At 42.2% G+C, this 18,719-nt stretch overlaps 1 protein-coding gene across 4 annotated transcripts in view; it reads left to right on the forward strand.

The window, feature by feature from the left end:
- Nucleotides 1-18,719, forward strand: part of adkb (adenosine kinase b) — a 287,226-nt gene that overhangs the window by 50,716 nt on the left and 217,791 nt on the right. For all 4 annotated transcript variants that reach the window (XM_021581101.2, XM_021581103.2, XM_021581102.2 and 1 more), the window contains one exon: nt 11,931-12,009. In XM_021581101.2, the coding sequence (XP_021436776.2) occupies nt 11,931-12,009 (79 nt within the window). The remainder of the gene's footprint in view (nt 1-11,930; nt 12,010-18,719) is intronic.

Genomic DNA, 18,719 nt, shown 5'->3' on the forward strand with positions numbered 1-18,719 from the left:
ATTTTTTTGTGCAATTGTTTCTTCTTCTAGTCTTTAGAGCAAAATGCCACGGGCACTATCTGATGTGTGGAGACATTTCACTGCAGCTAATGTAGAAGGAAAAGCTGTGTACATGTGCAAATACTGTGCCAAATCATATGTGAAGAATGCAACAAAGATGCAGAATCATCTGGCCAAGTGCATGAAGTTCCCTCAGCCGCTCACAACAAACAACCTCTGACAAAAGTCCCTCTACTTCTATTCGAGGTGAAAATGATGAATCAGACGATAGCAACAGCTCATGGTCCTCCTGGAATCAGAAGTTTTTTTGACTCAATGGAGGAACGCAGTCAGAAATGCTGATACATGTCTTGCTCGAGCTGTGTATGCAACTGGCTCACCTCTGATGCTCACAGGCAATGTGTATTGGAAGAGATTTCTGAATGTTCTTCGCCCAGCATACACCGCTCCAACCAGACATGCTTTATCTACTCATTTGCTGGATGCAGAGTTCAACAGAGTGTATGCAACTGAAGGTCAAGAAAATCATAGAGAAAGCAGACTGTATTGCTATTATCTCTGATGGGTGGTTAAATGTTTGTTGGCAAGGAATAAACTACATCGCCACCCCTCAACCAGTATTCCACAAGAGCACAGACACAAGGGACAACAGACACACCGGTCTCTACATTGCAGATGAGCTGAAGGCAGTCATAAATTACCTTGGACCACAGAAGGTATTTGCACTAGTGAGACAATGCTGTGAACATGAAGGCTGCTTGGTCTAAAGTGGAGGAGTCCTACCCTCACATCACACCCATTGGCTGTGCTGCTTGTGCATAGAATCTGCTCCTCAAGGACATCATGGCACTGAAAACAATGGATACACTCTACAAGAGAGCCAAGGAAATGGTTAGGTATGTGAAGGGTCATCAAGTTATGGCAGCATTCTAACTCACCAAGCAAAGTGACCACCTTGAAGCTGCACAGCAACACACATTGGGGTGGTGTTGTCATCATGTTTGACAGTCTCCTGGAGGGGAAAGAGTCTCTCCAAGAAATGGCCATATCACAGTCTGCCGATATGGACAGGCCCATCAAGAGAATCTTTCTGGGTGATGTCTTTTTGGAGAGAGTGGTAAGCAGCCTGAAACTCCTAAAACCTATAGCAGTAACCAGTGCACGGATTGAGGGAGACAATGCCATCCTGTCTGTTGTTCAGACTCTGCTTGCAGATGTAAGATAAGAAAATCCGTATTGCCCTGCTTACTTCACTGTTGCTCCAAGCAGAGGAAACTGAAGTTCTGAAATGCATCAAAAAGCGTGATGACTTCTGCCTGAAGCCCATACACACCACAGCGTACATGTTGGACCCCAAGTATGCTGGCAAGAGTATCCTGTCTACAGATCAACAAGTCCTATGGTGTCAACACTACTGTGTCTCGCCACCTTCGCCTGGATAAGGGCAAGGTTCTTGGCAGTCTGGCGAAGTACACTTCTAAGCAAGGGCTATGGGATTCAAATCAAATCAAATCAATTTATAAAGCCCTTCTTACATCAGCTGATGTCACAAAGTGCTCTACGGAAACCCAACCTAAAACCCCAAACAGCAAACAATACAGGTGTAGAAGCATAGTGTCTAGGAAAAACTCCCTAGAAAGGCCAGAACCTAGGAAGAAACCTAGAGAGGAACCAGGCTATGAGCAGTGGCCAGTCCTCTTCCGGCTGTGCCAGGTGGAGATTATTACAGAACATGGCCAAGATGTTAATGTTCATAGATGACCAGCAGGGTCAAATAATAATAATCAGTGGTTGTCGAGGGTGCAACAGGTCAGCACCTCATGAGTAAATGTCAGTTGGCTTTTCATAGCCGATCATTAAGAGTATCTCTACCGTTCCTGCTGTCTAGAGAGTTGGTAAACAGCAGGTCTGGGACAGGTAGCACGTCTGGTGAACAGGTCAGGGTTCTATAGCCACAGGCAGAATAGTTGAACCTGGAGCAGCAGCACGGCCAGGTGGACTGGGGACAGCAAGGAGTCATTAGGCCAGGTAGTCCTGAGGCATGGTCCTAGGGCTCAGGTCCTCCAAGAGATAGAGAGCGAATTAGAGAGAGCATACTTAAATTCACACAGGACAGCGGATAAGACAGGAGAAATACTCCAGGTATAACAGACTGACCCAAGCCGCCCGACACAAACTACTGCAGCATAAATACTGGAGGCTGAGACAGGAGGGGTCGGGAGACACTGTGGCCCCATCCGACGATACCCCCGAACAGGGTAAAACAGGCAGGATATAACCCCACCCACTTTGCCAAAGCACAGTCTCCACCACTAGAGGGATATCTTCAACCACCAACTTACCATCCTGAGACGAGGCCGAGTACAGCCCACAAAGATCTCCGCCACGGCACAACCCAAGGGGGGCGCCAACCTGGACAGGAAGATCACGTCCGTGACTCAACCCACTCACCCACTCAGGTGACGCACCCCTCCTAGGTACGGCATGGAAGAGCACCAGTAAGTTAGTGACTCAGCCCCTGTAATAGGGTTAGAGGCAGATAATCCCAGTGGAGAGAGGGGAACCAGCCAGGCAGACACAGCAAGGGTGGTTCGTTGCTCCAGTGCCTTTCCGTTCACCTTCACACTCCTGGGCCAGACATCACTCAATTATAGGAGCTACTGAAGAGATGAGTCTTCAATAAAGACTTAAAGGTTGAGACCGAGTCTGCGTCTCTCACATGGGTTGGCAGACCATTCCATAAAAATTGAGCTCTATAGGAAAAAGCCCTGCCTCCAGCTGTTTGCTTAGAAATTCTAGGGACAGTAAGGAGGTCTGCGTCTTGTGACCGTAGCATATGTGTAGGTATGTACGGCAGGACCAAATCGAAAAGATGGGTAGGAGCAAGTCAATGTAATGTTTTGTAGGTTAGCGGTAAAACCTTGAAATCAGCCCTTGCCTTAACAGGAAGCCAGTGTAGAAAGGCTAGCACTGGAGTAATATGATCACATTTTTTGGTTCTAGTCAAGATTCCTACAGCTGTCTTTAGCACTAACAGAAGTTTATTTAGTGCTTTTCCGGGTAGCCGGAAAGTAGAGCATTGCAGTAGTCTAACCTAGAAGTGACAAAAGCATGGATTAATCTTTCTGCATCATTTTTGGACAGAAAGTTTCTCATTTTTGTAATGTTATGTAGATGGAACAAAGCTGTCCTTGAAACAGTCTTGATATGTTCGTCAAAAGAGAGATCATGGTCCAGAGTAACGCCGAGGACTGTACAACCATCAAGGTTAATTGTCAGATTCAACAGAAGATCTCTTTGTTTTTGGGACCTAGAACATGCATCTCTATTTTGTCCGAGTTTAAAATAGAACATTTACCGCCATCCACTTTTGGGGATTTTGGGGCTTCACCATGTTTCATCAAAATGTACAGTGGTGTGTCATCCGCATAGCAGTGAAAGTTAACATTTAACATTGCAGTGAAAGTTAATGTTTCCGAATGACGTCACCAAGAGGTAAAATATATAGTGAAAACAATAGTAGTCCTAAAACGGAACCTTGAAGAACACCGAAATGTACAGTTGATTTGTCAGAGGACAAACCATTCAGAGACAAAACGATATCTTTCTGACAGATAAGATCTAAACCAGGCCAGAACTTGTCCGTGTAGACCAATTTTGGTTTCCAATCTCTCCAAAATTATGTAGCAATCGATGGTATCAAAAGCAGCACTAAGGTCTAGGAGTACGAGGACAGAGGCAGATCCTCGGTCTGACGCCATTAAAAGGTAATTTCACAAGTGCAGTCTCAGTGCTATGAATGGGTCTAAAACCAGACTGAAGCATTTCGTATACATTGTTTGTCTTCAGGAAGGCAGTGAGTTGCTGCACAACAGCTTTTTCCCAAAAAATTGAGAGGAATAGAAGATTTGATATAGGCCGATTTAGTTTTTTAAATATTTTCTGGGTCAAGGTTTGGCTTTTTCAAGAGGCTTTATTACTGCCACTTTTAGTGAGTTTGGTACACATCAGGTGGATAGAGCCGTTTATTATGTTCAACATAGGAGCAGCTCTTTCAGTAGTTTAGGGTCCAGTATGCAGCTTGACGGTTTAGAGGCCATGATTATTTTCATCAATGTGTCAAGAGATATAGTACTAAACTTGAGTGTCTCCCTTAATCCTAGGTCCTGCCAGAGTTGTGCAGTCTCAGGACCACTGAGCTTTGGAGGAATATACAGATTTAAAGATGAATCTGTAATTTGCTTTCTAATGATCATGATCTTTTCCTCAAAGAAGTTCCTGAATATATCACTGCTGAAGTGAAAGCTCTTTTGAAATGCTGCTTTTTAGTTAGCTTTGCCACAGTATCAAAAATACATTTAGGATTGTTCTTATTTTCCTCAATTAAGTTGGAAAAATAGGATGATCGAGCAGCAGTGAGGGCTCTTCAATACTGCATGGTACTGTCTTTCCAAGCTAGTCAGAAGACTTCCAGTTTGGTGTGGCGCCATTTCCGTTCCAATCTTCTGGAAGCTTGCTTCAGAGCTCAGGTATTTTCTGTATACCAGGGAACTAGTTTCTTATGACAAATGTTTTAGGGGTGCGACTGCATCTAGGGTATTGCGCAAGGTTAAATTGAGTTCCTCAGTCAGGTGGTTAACTGATTTTTGTCCTCTGACGTCCTTGGGTAGGTGGAGGGAGTCTGGAAGGGCATCTAGGTATCTTTGGGTTGTCCGAGAATTTATAGCACAACTTTTGATGATCCTTGGTTGGGGTCTGAGCAGATTATTTGTTGCAATTGCAAACGTAATAAATTGGTGGTCGATAGTCCAGGATTATGAGGGAAAACATTAAGATCCACAACATTTATTCCACGGGACAAAACTAGGTCCAGAGTATGACTATGGCAGTGAGTAGGTCCGGAGACATGTTGGACAAAACCCACTGAGTCAATGATGGCTCCGAAAGCGGGTCTGTGGACTTTTCCATGTGAATATTAAAGTCACCAAAAAATGGAATATTATCTGCCATGACTACAAGGTCCGATAGGAATTCAGGGAACTCAGTGAGGAACGCTGTATATGGCCCAGGAGGTCTGTAAACAGTAGCTATAAAAAGTGATTGAGTAGGCTGCATAGATTTCATGACTAGAAGCTCAAAAGACAAAAACATATTTTTTGTTGTAAATTGAAATGTTCTATCATATTAGATCAAGGATTAGATGCAATGTGGCAGTCGTGCCAAGATATCTCATCAGCCACCTGGTGGAAGGGACTTTGTGGCTCTGAGTTTCTTTCCCCTGTTGCCTCCATCTTCCAAATCCCACCATCATCAGCCACCTCAGAGCGCAAATGGTCCTTGTTTGGGAACACACACACCAAAGCACGCAACAGGCTGACCAATACAAGGGTTTAAATTTGGTGGCCATCTGGGCAGATTTGAGGCTTTTGGAGCCTGACAAAGAGCAACCCTCAACAAGTGACTTGGAAAGTGACTGAAGATGAGGTCTCAGAGTCTGATGTTCAATATGTGGACATTGGGGAGGTACAGGGAGAAGAAATGGAAGCCTGAGAGGAAGACACCAAGGCTTTAGTTTCTAGACTCATTTTATAGATGCATGTTGAAAATGTTTTTGGGAGATGCGATGGATCATTCAGTATTCCCTTTAGTTGTAAAGTGAAATCATCCCATGTGAAGAGTCAAATCAATTCAAGTTAAATTCGTAACTAAATTGTTTTATTTTTATTTCTATTGGAAGGATTTAATATTTTGCAAATATGTCTACTTATGATAAGGTAAAAGTTTTCTGTCTCCATATGATGTGGTAAATACTGTATATGCAATGCCAAAAACTTCTACTATTTAAAATGGTATTAATATTAATTTGCATATATTGCCTTTAATTCCCACGTAAAGTTTCCACCTCTGAATATTCTCCAAAATGTGCAACCCTATAGTACAAGTAACTATGATAAACCCAAGGGAAATTCTTCAGTTGATTTGCATAGTGATTGACTGTTTACTCCCCAGTCCCAAAGCATTCTCTCTTAATAGCTTATGAAATATGGTCTCTTGATAGTCAGGTTATTGCTCCTTGAAATTCATGCATATGTCGAAGCTGACACTTGGCAATTGGATTTTAATCTTACTTGGGTTTTAGAAACATAAAAGAATCACAAAATGGCATATCTGCCAAATACATTTAGAAAAATGTTGATTTATTATGGGCTGTGGCTTGATTTGAGTACAATTGGACTGTTTAGATTTAATTCATATTAGGGCTGACCTCATTTAGTCGACTGGTCCATTGTTTGGTCGATAGGCTGTTGGTCGACCGAGATTTCTTTAGTCGAGCAGTCGCAAATATATTATTTTAGGGTTCTCAAGATGCCTGTCTCAGTGGTCTAATCCATTTCGGAGGCCACGGGGATGGCACATTCCATCACTCTTAAGACGTGATACTGAAATTGTATATGGTTATATTATGTATGAGCAATGGTGCAACACTAATAAATCAAATATTTTATCAAGTGCTTTCTCCCACGTTGTATACGGTCGTTGTTTGAGGTTTTGTAACAATTTTCAGTGCGCTGTAGAATTGGCGCATTTCCCTATGTTGCTATGTGCATAATAAAGTTAACCAGCATATATGGATTCAGAACAATGCAACAGAGGCAGCAGAAATGAGGGAACAACCCTTGCCTTAACCTAATTGTCTAAGAAAATTGAGGAGAGGGGGAACCCCAACTTAATTAGGTTTATAGCCTACTGCTTAGAGCGTTGGCGGCAGGTAGCCTAGTGGTTAGAGCGTTGGCGGCAGGTAGCCTAGTGGTTAGAGCGTTGGCGGCAGGTAGCCTAGTGGTTAGAGCGTTGGCGGCAGGTAGCCTAGTGGTTAGAGCGTTGGCAGCAGGTAGCCTAGTGGTTAGAGCGTTGGCAGCAGGTAGCCTAGTGGTTAGAGCGTTGGCAGCAGGTAGCCTAGTGGTTAGAGCGTTGGCAGCAGGTAGCCTAGTGGTTAGAGCGTTGGCGGCAGGTAGCCTAGTGGTTAGAGTGTTGGCGGCAGGTAGCCTAGTGGTTAGAGCATTGGGCCAGCATCTGAAGGGTTGGTGGATCGAATCCCCAGCTGACAAGGTAAAACTCTGTCACTCTGTTCCTGAACAAAGCAGTTAACCCACTGCTCCTAGGCCGTAATTTTAAATAAGAATTTGTTCTTAACTGACCTGCCGAGTTAAATAAAAAAATAATAAATGGCCTAACTGTTAAATGTGCCTGGCTTTATAAGTCATCCATGTATATGTATGAGTGTATATGTAAAGAAATTAGACAGATCTTGCTTCTGTTGCCTGTTTTATGTATTTATTTGATTTTTTTCTCCATTATTTCGTGATATCCAATTGGTAGTTAGTCTTGTCCCATCGTTGCAACTCCCGTACAGACCGGGATGATAATAATAAGTAATGTCGTTATCATTAGTAGGCTTTTTATAGTATCCTTGTATAACCACCATCGAGCTGTAGACCTAAGTGTCTTGTTTAGTCTTAATACCGTAACTTAGGCCTGTATTTCAATATATAGGCTAATGAATCAATCATTAATTTGCTAATGCCATCACACAGCACATGAGACATTCATGCTTTGAAATGGAATCAAGCATTTTAGTTTTCCAATGAAATAACAAAGGGAGCTTTGAATAATTAGCCTAAACAATAAATGAACCGCAATTAACGAATGCATGCAACTGTTTTTAGTCTGCTTTAATAAAGGCTGTCTTTTTTCCCATTTAGAACGGACTCTCTGGTACTTATTTAGTGTTTACACTTCCAAATGGTCAAAAACTAAAATATTGTAGTCTAACAGCAACTGTTTGATCTTGATCTCCAGTAGTTATCACAACTTAGTCAAATGTCTTCCACAGATCTGACCCCTTTCCCTCCTGAGCAACCAGTTAACATTCACCCGTTTCGAGATAATTGTTCACGTTCACAGCATCCGTTTTGTTGTCACGCGTTACTGTGTCCGGAGTTTGTTATAACCAGTTTATTGATGTGATTAAGATAGGGCCAGAGGGCCAGACCTATACAGTGGTTCCTCCTTTTAAAAGTTGCGTCATTCTGCGGCACACCTTGCGTGCTGCCGCAGCATTCTGTGGCACGTCATTTAATTCTCTGCCATTTTTTCTACTAATGCAAGTTATTGCTAGTTTGACCACCAGAGGGCATCTTTGAGAAGCATTTGATTGCATTGTCATTATCAGAGAATTTAAAACCTTTTTTGTAATAACATAGTATATGGTATTGATTTTAAGAAATTTGGCTGAATTAATTTGACTTAATATTATGGTGTGTCTAATGATAGGAAAACAAAACCCTCACGGTTTCCGTTAAGATGGAATGGAAAATATGGCAATGTACAACATGACGGTTGGGAGTAGGCTACAGGATTGGAGGATTATAAATCGTTTGCCTTCTTTAGACAACTTTGTTCCGATATTTCTGTAAATCTGATATTTATTCCCATAGTAATTTGTTATGGATTCATAACTAAATCAATATCTGCATTTTGAAAGTCCCATGTTAACTACAGTATGTATTGTAGACTGCACAGTTGCCTAATAAATACTATTAATAAAATGATTTAAAAAAATACACTTTCAAAATGCAGATGTTGCAATTTAGCTGGTGCATTGATCGGTAAGCTGCTCTGACAGCTGATGCTTAAAGTTAGCGAGGGAGATATAAGGCTTCAGTGATTTTTGCAATTCATTCCAGTCATTGGCAACAGAGAACTGGGAGTTGGCTTTGGGGATGACCAGTGATATATATATACCTGCTTGAGCGTGTGCTACGGGTGGGTGCTGCTATGGTGACCAGTGAGCTGAGATAAGGCGGAGCTTTACCTAGCATAGACTTATAGATGACCTGGAGCCAGTGGGTTTGGCGACGAATATGTAGTGAGGGCCAGCCAATGAGAGCATATAGGTCGCAGTTGTGGATAGTATATGGGGCTTTGGTGACAAAACGGATGGCACTGTGATAGACTGCATCCAATTTGTTAAGTAGAGTGTTGGAAGCTATTTTGTAAATGACATCGCCCAAGTCAAGGATTGGTAAGATAGTCAGTTTTACGAAGGTATGTTTGGCAGCATGAGTGAAGGATGCTTTGTTGTGAAATAGGAAGACGATTCTAGATTTAATTTTGGATTGGAGATGCTTAATGTAATTCTGGAAGGAAAGTTTACAGTCTAGCCAGACAACTAGGCATAATTCATGTTTAAAGTTGCAACATAACATACATTGGCATTTCATCATTAAGACCTTTAGGAAATAATGTCTGGAGGGTGAAAATCCCAAAACATTTGGGCTGATTTTTCTTTTGTGGCTGGCAGTTGGCATGGACCAATTTATCTCGTAAATAAAACATGCCAGTGTTTCTTGACCGCATCTCCCACTTTTCACGAGTTCAAAGTATATGTAGTTGTGAACATTAGTGTCCTTTTGCTTTAGTGGGTTTTCTTTGTAGCAGTTCATCTCGTGTTTTCCCCAATGCTAAATTAAGAGCTTCATCCACATATTGTGGAGAAAAGCCTTTTCTTAAAAACCTATTGCGCATCTCTGCTGCTTTTTCTAGATAGTCCTGAAAATGATTTGTTATAAGTTGGGGAGGAGGGAGAGTTTCACACCTAGCTCAAGTTGGGGAGGGGGGTTCACACCTAGCTTGACTATTATAAAATTATTTTATAAAGGTTGAATAGTCAATTGTTCAGCTAATAGCCCATCCTGCTACGCTTGTGAAAAACTAAATACTTTTCCCCCTTTCCACGTTTAAGATTCCAATTGATAAAGTGTTTTTAGCCACAATCGGCCCCAACCCCAATTAATACATTTGGGCACAGTCGATAGCGTGCTGGACTTCGGGCTAGAATGTTGAGGGTTCGAAACCTGCTCCCTGCTTGCTATAATGAATGAGTTTGATAAACCTGGTATTGGATATGGATGAAAAAAACTTGTTAAATAGCAATTTTTGTCAATTAACTTCATGACAAAAATATATGCACTTTAATTTGTCTCTACATTGACTAACATATTCCTCTCAATTGTACATTTATTGCTTGACTCGTAATAACTACATAAATCTGCTTCCCCGTAATGTTTGTCGGCCACCTTTGCTGAAGTCACCAGGGACGGGTGGCCCACGTCAAATTCGTCATTGGAACCACTCGATATGATTGGTCATATAAAAACCTTGGAACACAAATGCATAATGAGTGCTCTAACTCCCCCTTGTGGTGTTCTGGGGCAATGAAGCCGTGACGCTGGGTACCTCTAAGTCCCGCGGTGTAAGCTCATGATATGCAACTTTTAAAGGAGGAACCGATGTAGGCGATGCTTACAAGTTTCATGTAAAGAGCGCAAGGGTTGAATAAATAGGGAATGTTTTTCATTATCAAATTAGGGATTTCGGGAACAGAACTTTTCATTCTGAAACAAGTAAAAAAACAAAATGGCTGAAATGTTGTTGCTTCAGCACGGACAGAGCAATAAATACTTGCTGTGTTGCAGTAGGGAGAAGAGCAAGACAATGTCACACAGGCACTCGCTGTCATTTTTTAACACCGTGTGACCTTCGGGCTCATTCTTGAGTCATTTGTGTCTCAATTATTTGATCAAAGTGTGCTTAAAGCATCAGATAAACACTGTATATGTAGTGGATTTTTTTCAAACACATAGGGTGGTGTCTCTATATATGGGAAATTAAAGTTTAAACATTTCGACCAATCAATTGGTCAAAAAACAGGACAACTCTTGGGTGACCAAGATTTATTTTAGTTGGATAAAAATAACTTTCACTACTCAACATGCTTTAATGAGTAAGTACAAACATATGTTGGGGGAAAAAAACATTTATGGCTTTTATCAAGCTGCCAGTTAAGTGACTGGCCCGCTTCTCAACTCTAGTAACATTTGTGGTTAAGTATCTCAAATAACACAATCCAGCATTTCCTTTTGGTATTTTGTTTGTGCTTCTCAAGTTTATTTTCCTCTTAAGAACTTTCACCTGGGCATCACAATGCGAACAAGTAGAAAAATAATAGTTTTTTAAGTTTATTATGTAAGACTTATATTACAATCACTTTATTAGCTATAAAATTCAGAACATGTGAGAGAGAGAGTATGCCTGATGACTCTGATATGCAAAGTGTTCCGTCATGCAGATAGTTTGATAACTTAAACAAGTCTCCCTTGGTCATTCCTAATTCCTCCTAAGACTTAAGTTCCTTTTACACAATCCCTGACTCTATTCCACAGATCTTGTTAAAAGACTATTTACTATGACTTCATTTATTGTTCTTCATAAACACAAAATCCAAAATGTTTTCAGTGATGTTTCTTTCAAGTGTTGACATCAGCCTTATAACAAGGCCCTATAAACATGATTTTCCCATACTCGCTCTTCCTTCACCCATTGCCTCCAGTGGCCGTATTCATAAAGTGTCTGAGTAGGAGTGCTGATCTAGGATCAGGTCCCTTTTGTCCATGTAATCTTATTCATTATGTTCTAAAAGGTAAAACACCTACTTTGAGACAGGCCCACATTTGCACCCCCTTTAGACCTTCAGAACAATGTTTCTGAAAATAGGAGCACAACTCCTACTTTTTTTTATATGAAGTCAGTGTGGACAACCTAAAGATCCATCGTTGGATGGTTCTTACAACAGTCAGCTGTATTTGGCCACTGAAGTAGGGTGGAGTCTGAAATGCTACCCTATTCCTTATGTACAGTAGTGCACTAAAGTAATGCACTGCATGATGAATAGGGTGTCTTTTCAGACGCAGGCCTTATATTAGCTCTGGCTTTGGGCAGTTTCCTGTTTACAAACACTGTGGTTTGTGGGTAACATGTCTACTATGACCAAGCCTATACTTACTGTGCCTTCCCTAATGTATCTTTTTCAGGTTTGACGAAATTGCAAAGAAGAGCAAAGTTGAGTACCATGCAGGTGGCTCCACCCAAAACTCAGTGAAGATTGCCCAGGTTTGTCCTTTCTCTGGGCCTTTTCCTTTCCTGTGTGTGTGTGTGTGCGTGCGTGCGTGCGTGCGTGCGTGTGTGTGTGTGTGTGTGTGTGCGCGCTACAAATGGCACAATATTCCCTATGTAGTGCACTACTTTTGACCGGAGTCCTATGGGCCCTAGTCAAAGGTAGTGCACTATATAGGGACAGGGTGCCATTTGGGACGCATTCTGTTTCTCTGTGTTGTGAATTTACAGTAGTGTGCTTGTTGCAACCTTAGATTTGTCAGCCAGGCAGTGCTGGAAATGGAGAGTGTGGGCTGCTGTAACAGTTAGTTGACATTAAAGTTTTAGGCACTGCAGATATATCAGACCTGCGACGAAGAGGAAACAGGGAGGTGGGGGGGATTAATAATAATTTCAATGTGATCTATTTGACCTAATTTCCAGAGACATATCAAGCATCAATTAGGAAGAATTACATATCGATGCAATTAACATGCCACAACAAATTATATCAAACAAATGCTGATCTCCTCTCTGGCTGTTCCACAGATTCCAGCTTCAAAAAGAAAACCGGGGGATTGGCCTCATAATCTAAAATAGCAATATTGACTGATGGGAAGATGATTTATATTACGAATCCCATTTTCTATTCTGAATGCAATAAGTCTACATATTTGACATGCGCTGATTAGCTGTTGTTGATAAGCCTTTGGTCTGTTCACAATAAACAAAGAAGGAAATAAAACCACTCAGCTGACAGAGATATCGCTGCTTTTAAAGAGAGAAGATGGGTGAAGGTGCTAATTGACAGAATGATGTGGGTCAGAGCCACCATTTACATGTGTGTGTTTGTTTTATTTTACCTTTATTTATCCAGGTTAGTCTCATTGAGATGAAAAATAGATTTTAAGAGAGACCTGGTCCAACCAAGACTGTTTGTGTGTTTTAGAGAGAGTGAGAGATGTGTGGGGGGGCGGCAAGCAGCATCTTCATGATGTAGAGACATTAAACATCCTTTTCAAAGAGAGATACCAGGAGAGAGTGGCAGCCAGAGGAAGAAAAAGAGCAACAGTCGGGGGGAGAGAAAGCTGTGCACCTCCATCTCAAACTCTCTTAAATTATGAAGATCAGAAACATTTACCTCCCTCTCTAAAGACGTCTGTAGACACGGAGAGAGAGACACGAACTACCAACTTTAGTTCATTTTTTAATTTTTAATTTTGCGCTCTATTTGGTTTGCCGCCTCCGTTTTTACCCACTTGAGTGTTGTATTCAGTTTGACTCGATTACAACCTTGAAAATTCAGAGCCAGATATTTTCTTTAACACTGATTATGTCATGTCCTCACTTCGCGTAGCAAGTTGGTTAGAAACCCATACATTCAGTTGGGTCTGGGATTCTGCAGTTAAGACCTAGACTAGACCTTGACAAGTAGCTAGTGTTCATGTTTTATTTAAGAAGACGTTGAGGGAACCACCTCAGGCCGTGCTCAAGCTCCCATGTGAAATCAGATGGAGAATGAGAATTGCACCGTTCACTGCCAACAACCAACGAACACTGAACAAAGCTTTTTTATGTTCTATTTTAATGCCTTTCAGAAAACGTTCACCGCTCATTTAAATTGACTTTATAAACACGGCATACCAGAACCTTGGTTTGTTTGAGGTGTTACCCTCGTTTACAGTATTCGATGTCAGGAAGTAGTTTCTCCTAATACTGTATAATATGTCATTATAAAAATATATAATGTACACCCCCCAGCTTTCTACCTAGCAGTCTCAGAAAAAAATATTATTTTATAACATTTACCTTGAAGCGTTGTTGGCTACTGCTTTTTCAATCCCTTACTTTCACAGGGGAGATGGTGGCGCTTCTTTAAACGGTTGTAACTTCAAAACCGGGATGTATTGTGGGAGCAGAAACCTTCAAACACGATGATATGCACTGCAGCACTGAATCCACTTCAAAGGGCCTCAGACAGACTAAATTAGATGCTTGTTCTGTTCCAGGGGAGGGCAGGCAGGTTCACTCAGGATTTCCATCACCACCACTGGAAGAGGGAGGGATGAGACAGAGGGACAAGACAGAGGGACTGAGAGGAATGTTCAGAGGATTTGCTAGTGAAATTGCTGCACACACAGGATGCTGGGAACCCTAGGTGTGGGGGCGGCTCAATGACTATGGAATCAGCTATGGAATGCATCCCAAAATGGCACCTTATTCCCTACATAGTGCACTACTTTTGACCAGGTCCCATAGGGATCTGGTCAAAAGTAGTGCACTATGTAGGGAATAGGATGCTATTTGGGACTTGGCCTACATCTACTGACAGCCAGTCATTGATCCGCCCCCAGACCTAGGGTTTCCAGCATGTTGTGTGCAGCGACCGAAGCTGCTTCTCTCTTCCCCACACAGAAGCACCTGGTTCATTTGATGCTCTAATGAGTTAATTCAGGGTTTTCCAAACTCGGTCCTCGGGACCCCAAAGGGTGCACGTTTTGGTTTTTGTCCTAGCGCTACATAGCTGACTTAAATAATAAACTAATCATCAATCTTTGATCATTTTAATTATTTCTGTGTCATTAGCATTTACATTTCTGTCATCAAAGAACAACCTCAGCTGGGAAGAGAACAGAATGAACAGACAATTTTAGGCATAGGTAAAACCATAATTGATCAAAGGGGGAAGCTACGCTAGCCTAGGATGGATCTGTTAGTTTTGTCCTCTTCCTGTAACTGCCCACTCTCACTTCAAAGGCTGTTAGCTGGACTGCGTGTTAGTAGGTCATCAATTTAGGGATGCAAACTTGGTGCTATAAAAGTGGGGGCGCAAACAGATGTTCTCCCTGTTTGATCACTGCCTGTCCATCATGCACTCCATTCAACAAACTTTTTGTTTGACTGAAAAATTGGAATGCAACTCGAGGTAAGCAACCAGTGTTCGAATTTTTTGCTGATGAGAAGCAAAATTTGTGCAAATTAATATAAAAAAATTTAAAATCGTTATCGAGCTAACAATACCACCCACTTGCCTCAGCTAACTTCATGTGGCCTCAGCTTACTTCACCTGTATGTGTGTAATAACACATGGAACACTTTAATTCATTGGCGAAAGCGAGGGAGTAACTTTACAAACTTGGTTGCTTTATTATTAAAACTAGCATGGTATTACAGGCAGGCAGCGGTGTATATTGGGGGCGTGACATCCCAATACTCTTAACAATGATACCAATGATGTCACGATCGTTATAATGAATGTCGGACCAAGGCGCAGCGTATGTTGAGTTCCACATAATATTTAAAAGTGAAGCTTAGCCAAACAAACTAAACAACAAACCGTGACAACAGAGGTGCTACATACACTTATTCAAAACAATATCCCATAACACACAGGTGGAATAAATACTACTTAAGTATGATCCCCAATTAGAGACGATAGCCAGCTGCCTCTAATTGGGAATCATACTAAAACACCAACATAGAAAAAACAAACTAGAACCCCACATAGGAAATATAAACTAGACTAAACCCCTAGTCACGCCCTGACCTAATCTACCATAGAAAATAAAGGATTTCTATGGTGAGGATGTGACAAATGAGCAAGTGGTGGCCTGTTTGTATTTTTTTTAATTTCACCTTTATTTAACCAGGTAGGCTAGTTGAGAACAAGTTCTCATTTACAACTGCGACCTGGCCAAGATCAAGCATAGCAGTGTGAACAGACAACACAGAATTACACATGGAGTAAACAATTAACAAGTCAATAACACAGTAGAAAAAAAAGAGTCTATATACATTGTGTGCAAAAGGCATGAGGAGGTAGGCAAATAATTACAATTTTGCAGATTAACACTGGAGTGATAAATGATCAGATGGTCATGTACAGGTAGAGATACTGGTGTGCAAAAGAGCAGAAAAGTAAATAAATATAAACAGTATGGGGATGAGGTAGGTAAAATTGACCGATAGACTATGTACAGCTGCAGCGATCGGTTAGCTGCTTAGATAGCAGATGTTTGAAATTGGTGAGGGAGATAAAAGTCTCCAACTTCAGCGATTTTTGCAATTCGTTCCAGTCACAGGCAGCAGAGAACTGGAACGAAAGGCGGCCAAATGAGGTGTTGGCTTTAGGGATGATCAGTGAGATACACCTGCTGGAGCGCGTGCTACAGGTGGGTGTTGCCATCGTGACCAGTGAACTGAGATAAGGCGGAGCTTTACCTAGCATGGACTTGTAGATGACCTGGAGCCAGTGGGTCTGGCGACGAATATGTAGCGAGGGCCAGCCGACTAGAGCATACAGGTCGCAGTGGTGGGTGGTATAAGGTGCTTTAGTAACAAAACGGATGGCACTGTGATAAACTGCATCCAGTTTACTGAGTAGAGTATTGGAAGCTATTTTGTAGATGACATCGCCGAAGTCGAGGATCGGTAGGATAGTCAGTTTTACTAGGGTAAGTTTGGCGGCGTGAGTGAAGGAGGCTTTGTTGCGGAATAGAAAGCCGACTCTAGATTTGATTTTAGATTGGAGATGTTTGATATGAGTCTGGAAGGAGAGTTTACAGTCTAGCCAGACACCTAGGTACTTATAGATGTCCACATATTCTAGGTCGGAACCATCCAGTGTGGTGATGCTAGTCGGGCGTGCGGCGTAATGACCTTAGGCAAACCCACATTACCACACTGTGTGTGGCTATTCCCTAGTTATGTAGAACATTAGAAAATCAAATGTAATTGTTATTATTATACTGTGTTATTGGCATAAGTGTAATTTATTTATCGTTTCATTTACAGAATGAGAGAATTTGAGGAGAGGAATGCCCTGACAGTGTCTAAGCTTGAGTCAGAGTTGAGGTGCAATTGGAGTTGGGCCTGGCTGAAATTGAATGCAAAGGATGTCAAGAGAGTGCAGAAACCCTTCCCAATGTAAAAAAACGAATAAAAAGTAGACAAGGCAGATCATGCAATTTGCATCCTCTGCTGTAAGAATATCAACTATAGAAGCAAGAGCTCCCAAGCCCCTTTGGCACACTGCCAAAAAGAAAGTGCACACTATTTTGACAACACTGTGTGATGCCAGGGACACCGATGCCAATAACACAAGGCCCTGAAAAGATGAGAGAAAGGGTGCATGTGCCAGTCCCTGCCTGTGAAAGAGTTGCAAATGCTGAGGTGGGTGCATTTAAGCCAACACAGGCTGGTCAGTATTTCATGCGTTACTATATCAATATGATATCAGTGCACCAACTCTTTGGTAGGTATTGCTACCTTCAGGAGTCTCTATTATACAGATGTACCAGAAAGACTGTCAAGTTGATAAGGGATTCAAAGAACATCCGCACTGCAGCAACAAAGGACAAAGGTCAGAGACAGGAGAACCTGATGATGAAGAGGAGGCAGGAGTATGGTTGCCAGCCAACATCCAGTGCCCAGAAGACCATGAAGACTGCATAGCGACAATGCAGAGACAAAAAAATAATAATAATTAAAAAATAATAACACAAGGAAGAAATCACCATGAGTAGCCATAACTTGTCTATATACACAGAGTACCAGTACCGAGTTGATGTGTAGGAGTCAATTAATATTGTATTTGTCACATGCGCTGAACATGATTTCCATGAAATTATTACTTACAAGCCCTTAACCAACAGTGCAGTTCAAGAAATATATACAGGGGGTACCGGTACTGAGTCAGTATGCAGTGTACAGTTTAGTTGAGGTAATTTGTACAGGTAAGGGTAAAGTGAATATGCATAGATAATAAACGGTGAGTAGCAGCAGTCTAAAAACAATGGGGGGGTCAATGTAAATAGTCTGGGTGGCCATTTGATTAATTGTTCAGCAGTCTTATGGCTTGGGGGTAGAAGCTGTTAAGAGGCCTTTTGGACCTAGACTTGGCGCTCCGATACCGCTTGCCTTGAGGTAACAGAGAGAACAGTCTGTGACTGGGGTCTTTGAAAAATAATTTGGCCTTCCTCTGACACCGCCTGGTATATTGGTCCTGGATGGCAGGAAGCTTGGCCCTAGTGATGTATTGGGCCATACGCACTACCCTCCATAGCGCCTTGAGGCTGGATGTCGAGTAGTTGCCATACCAGGCGGTGATGCAACCAGTGCTCTCAATGGTGTAGCTGTAGAACTTTTTGAGGATCTGAGGGCCCATGCCAAATAGTCTCCTGAGGGGGAAGAGGTGTTGTCGTGCCCTCTTCACGACTGTCTTGGTGTGTGGTCCATGATGATTCCTTAGTGATCTGGCCCGAGGAACTTGAAGCTCTTGACCCGCTCCACTACAGCCCTGTCGATGTGGGCGTGTTTGGCCCTCTGTTTTCTGTAGTGACAATCAGCTCCTTTGTCTTGCGGACGTTGAGGGAGTGGTTGTTGTCCTGGCATCATACTACCAGGTCACTGACCTCCTCCCTATAGGCTGTCTCGTCACCGGTAATCAGGCCTACCACCGTTGTGTTGTCAGCAAACTTAATGATGGTGTTGGAGTCGTGCACGGCCACGGTCATGGGTGAACAGAGAGTACAGGAGGTGACTAAGCACACACCCCTGAGGGGCCCCTGTGTTGAGGTTCAGTGTGGCTGATGTGTTGTTGCCTACCCTCACCACCTGGGGGCAGCCTGTCAGGAAGTCCATGGTCCAGTTGCAGAGGGAAGTGTTCAGTCCCAGTGTCCTGAGCTTAGTGATGAGTTTGGAGGGGACTATGGTGTTGAATACTGACT

This window comes from Oncorhynchus mykiss, chromosome 23, assembly GCF_013265735.2.
Source record: "Oncorhynchus mykiss isolate Arlee chromosome 23, USDA_OmykA_1.1, whole genome shotgun sequence".
Taxonomy (NCBI): domain Eukaryota; kingdom Metazoa; phylum Chordata; class Actinopteri; order Salmoniformes; family Salmonidae; genus Oncorhynchus; species Oncorhynchus mykiss.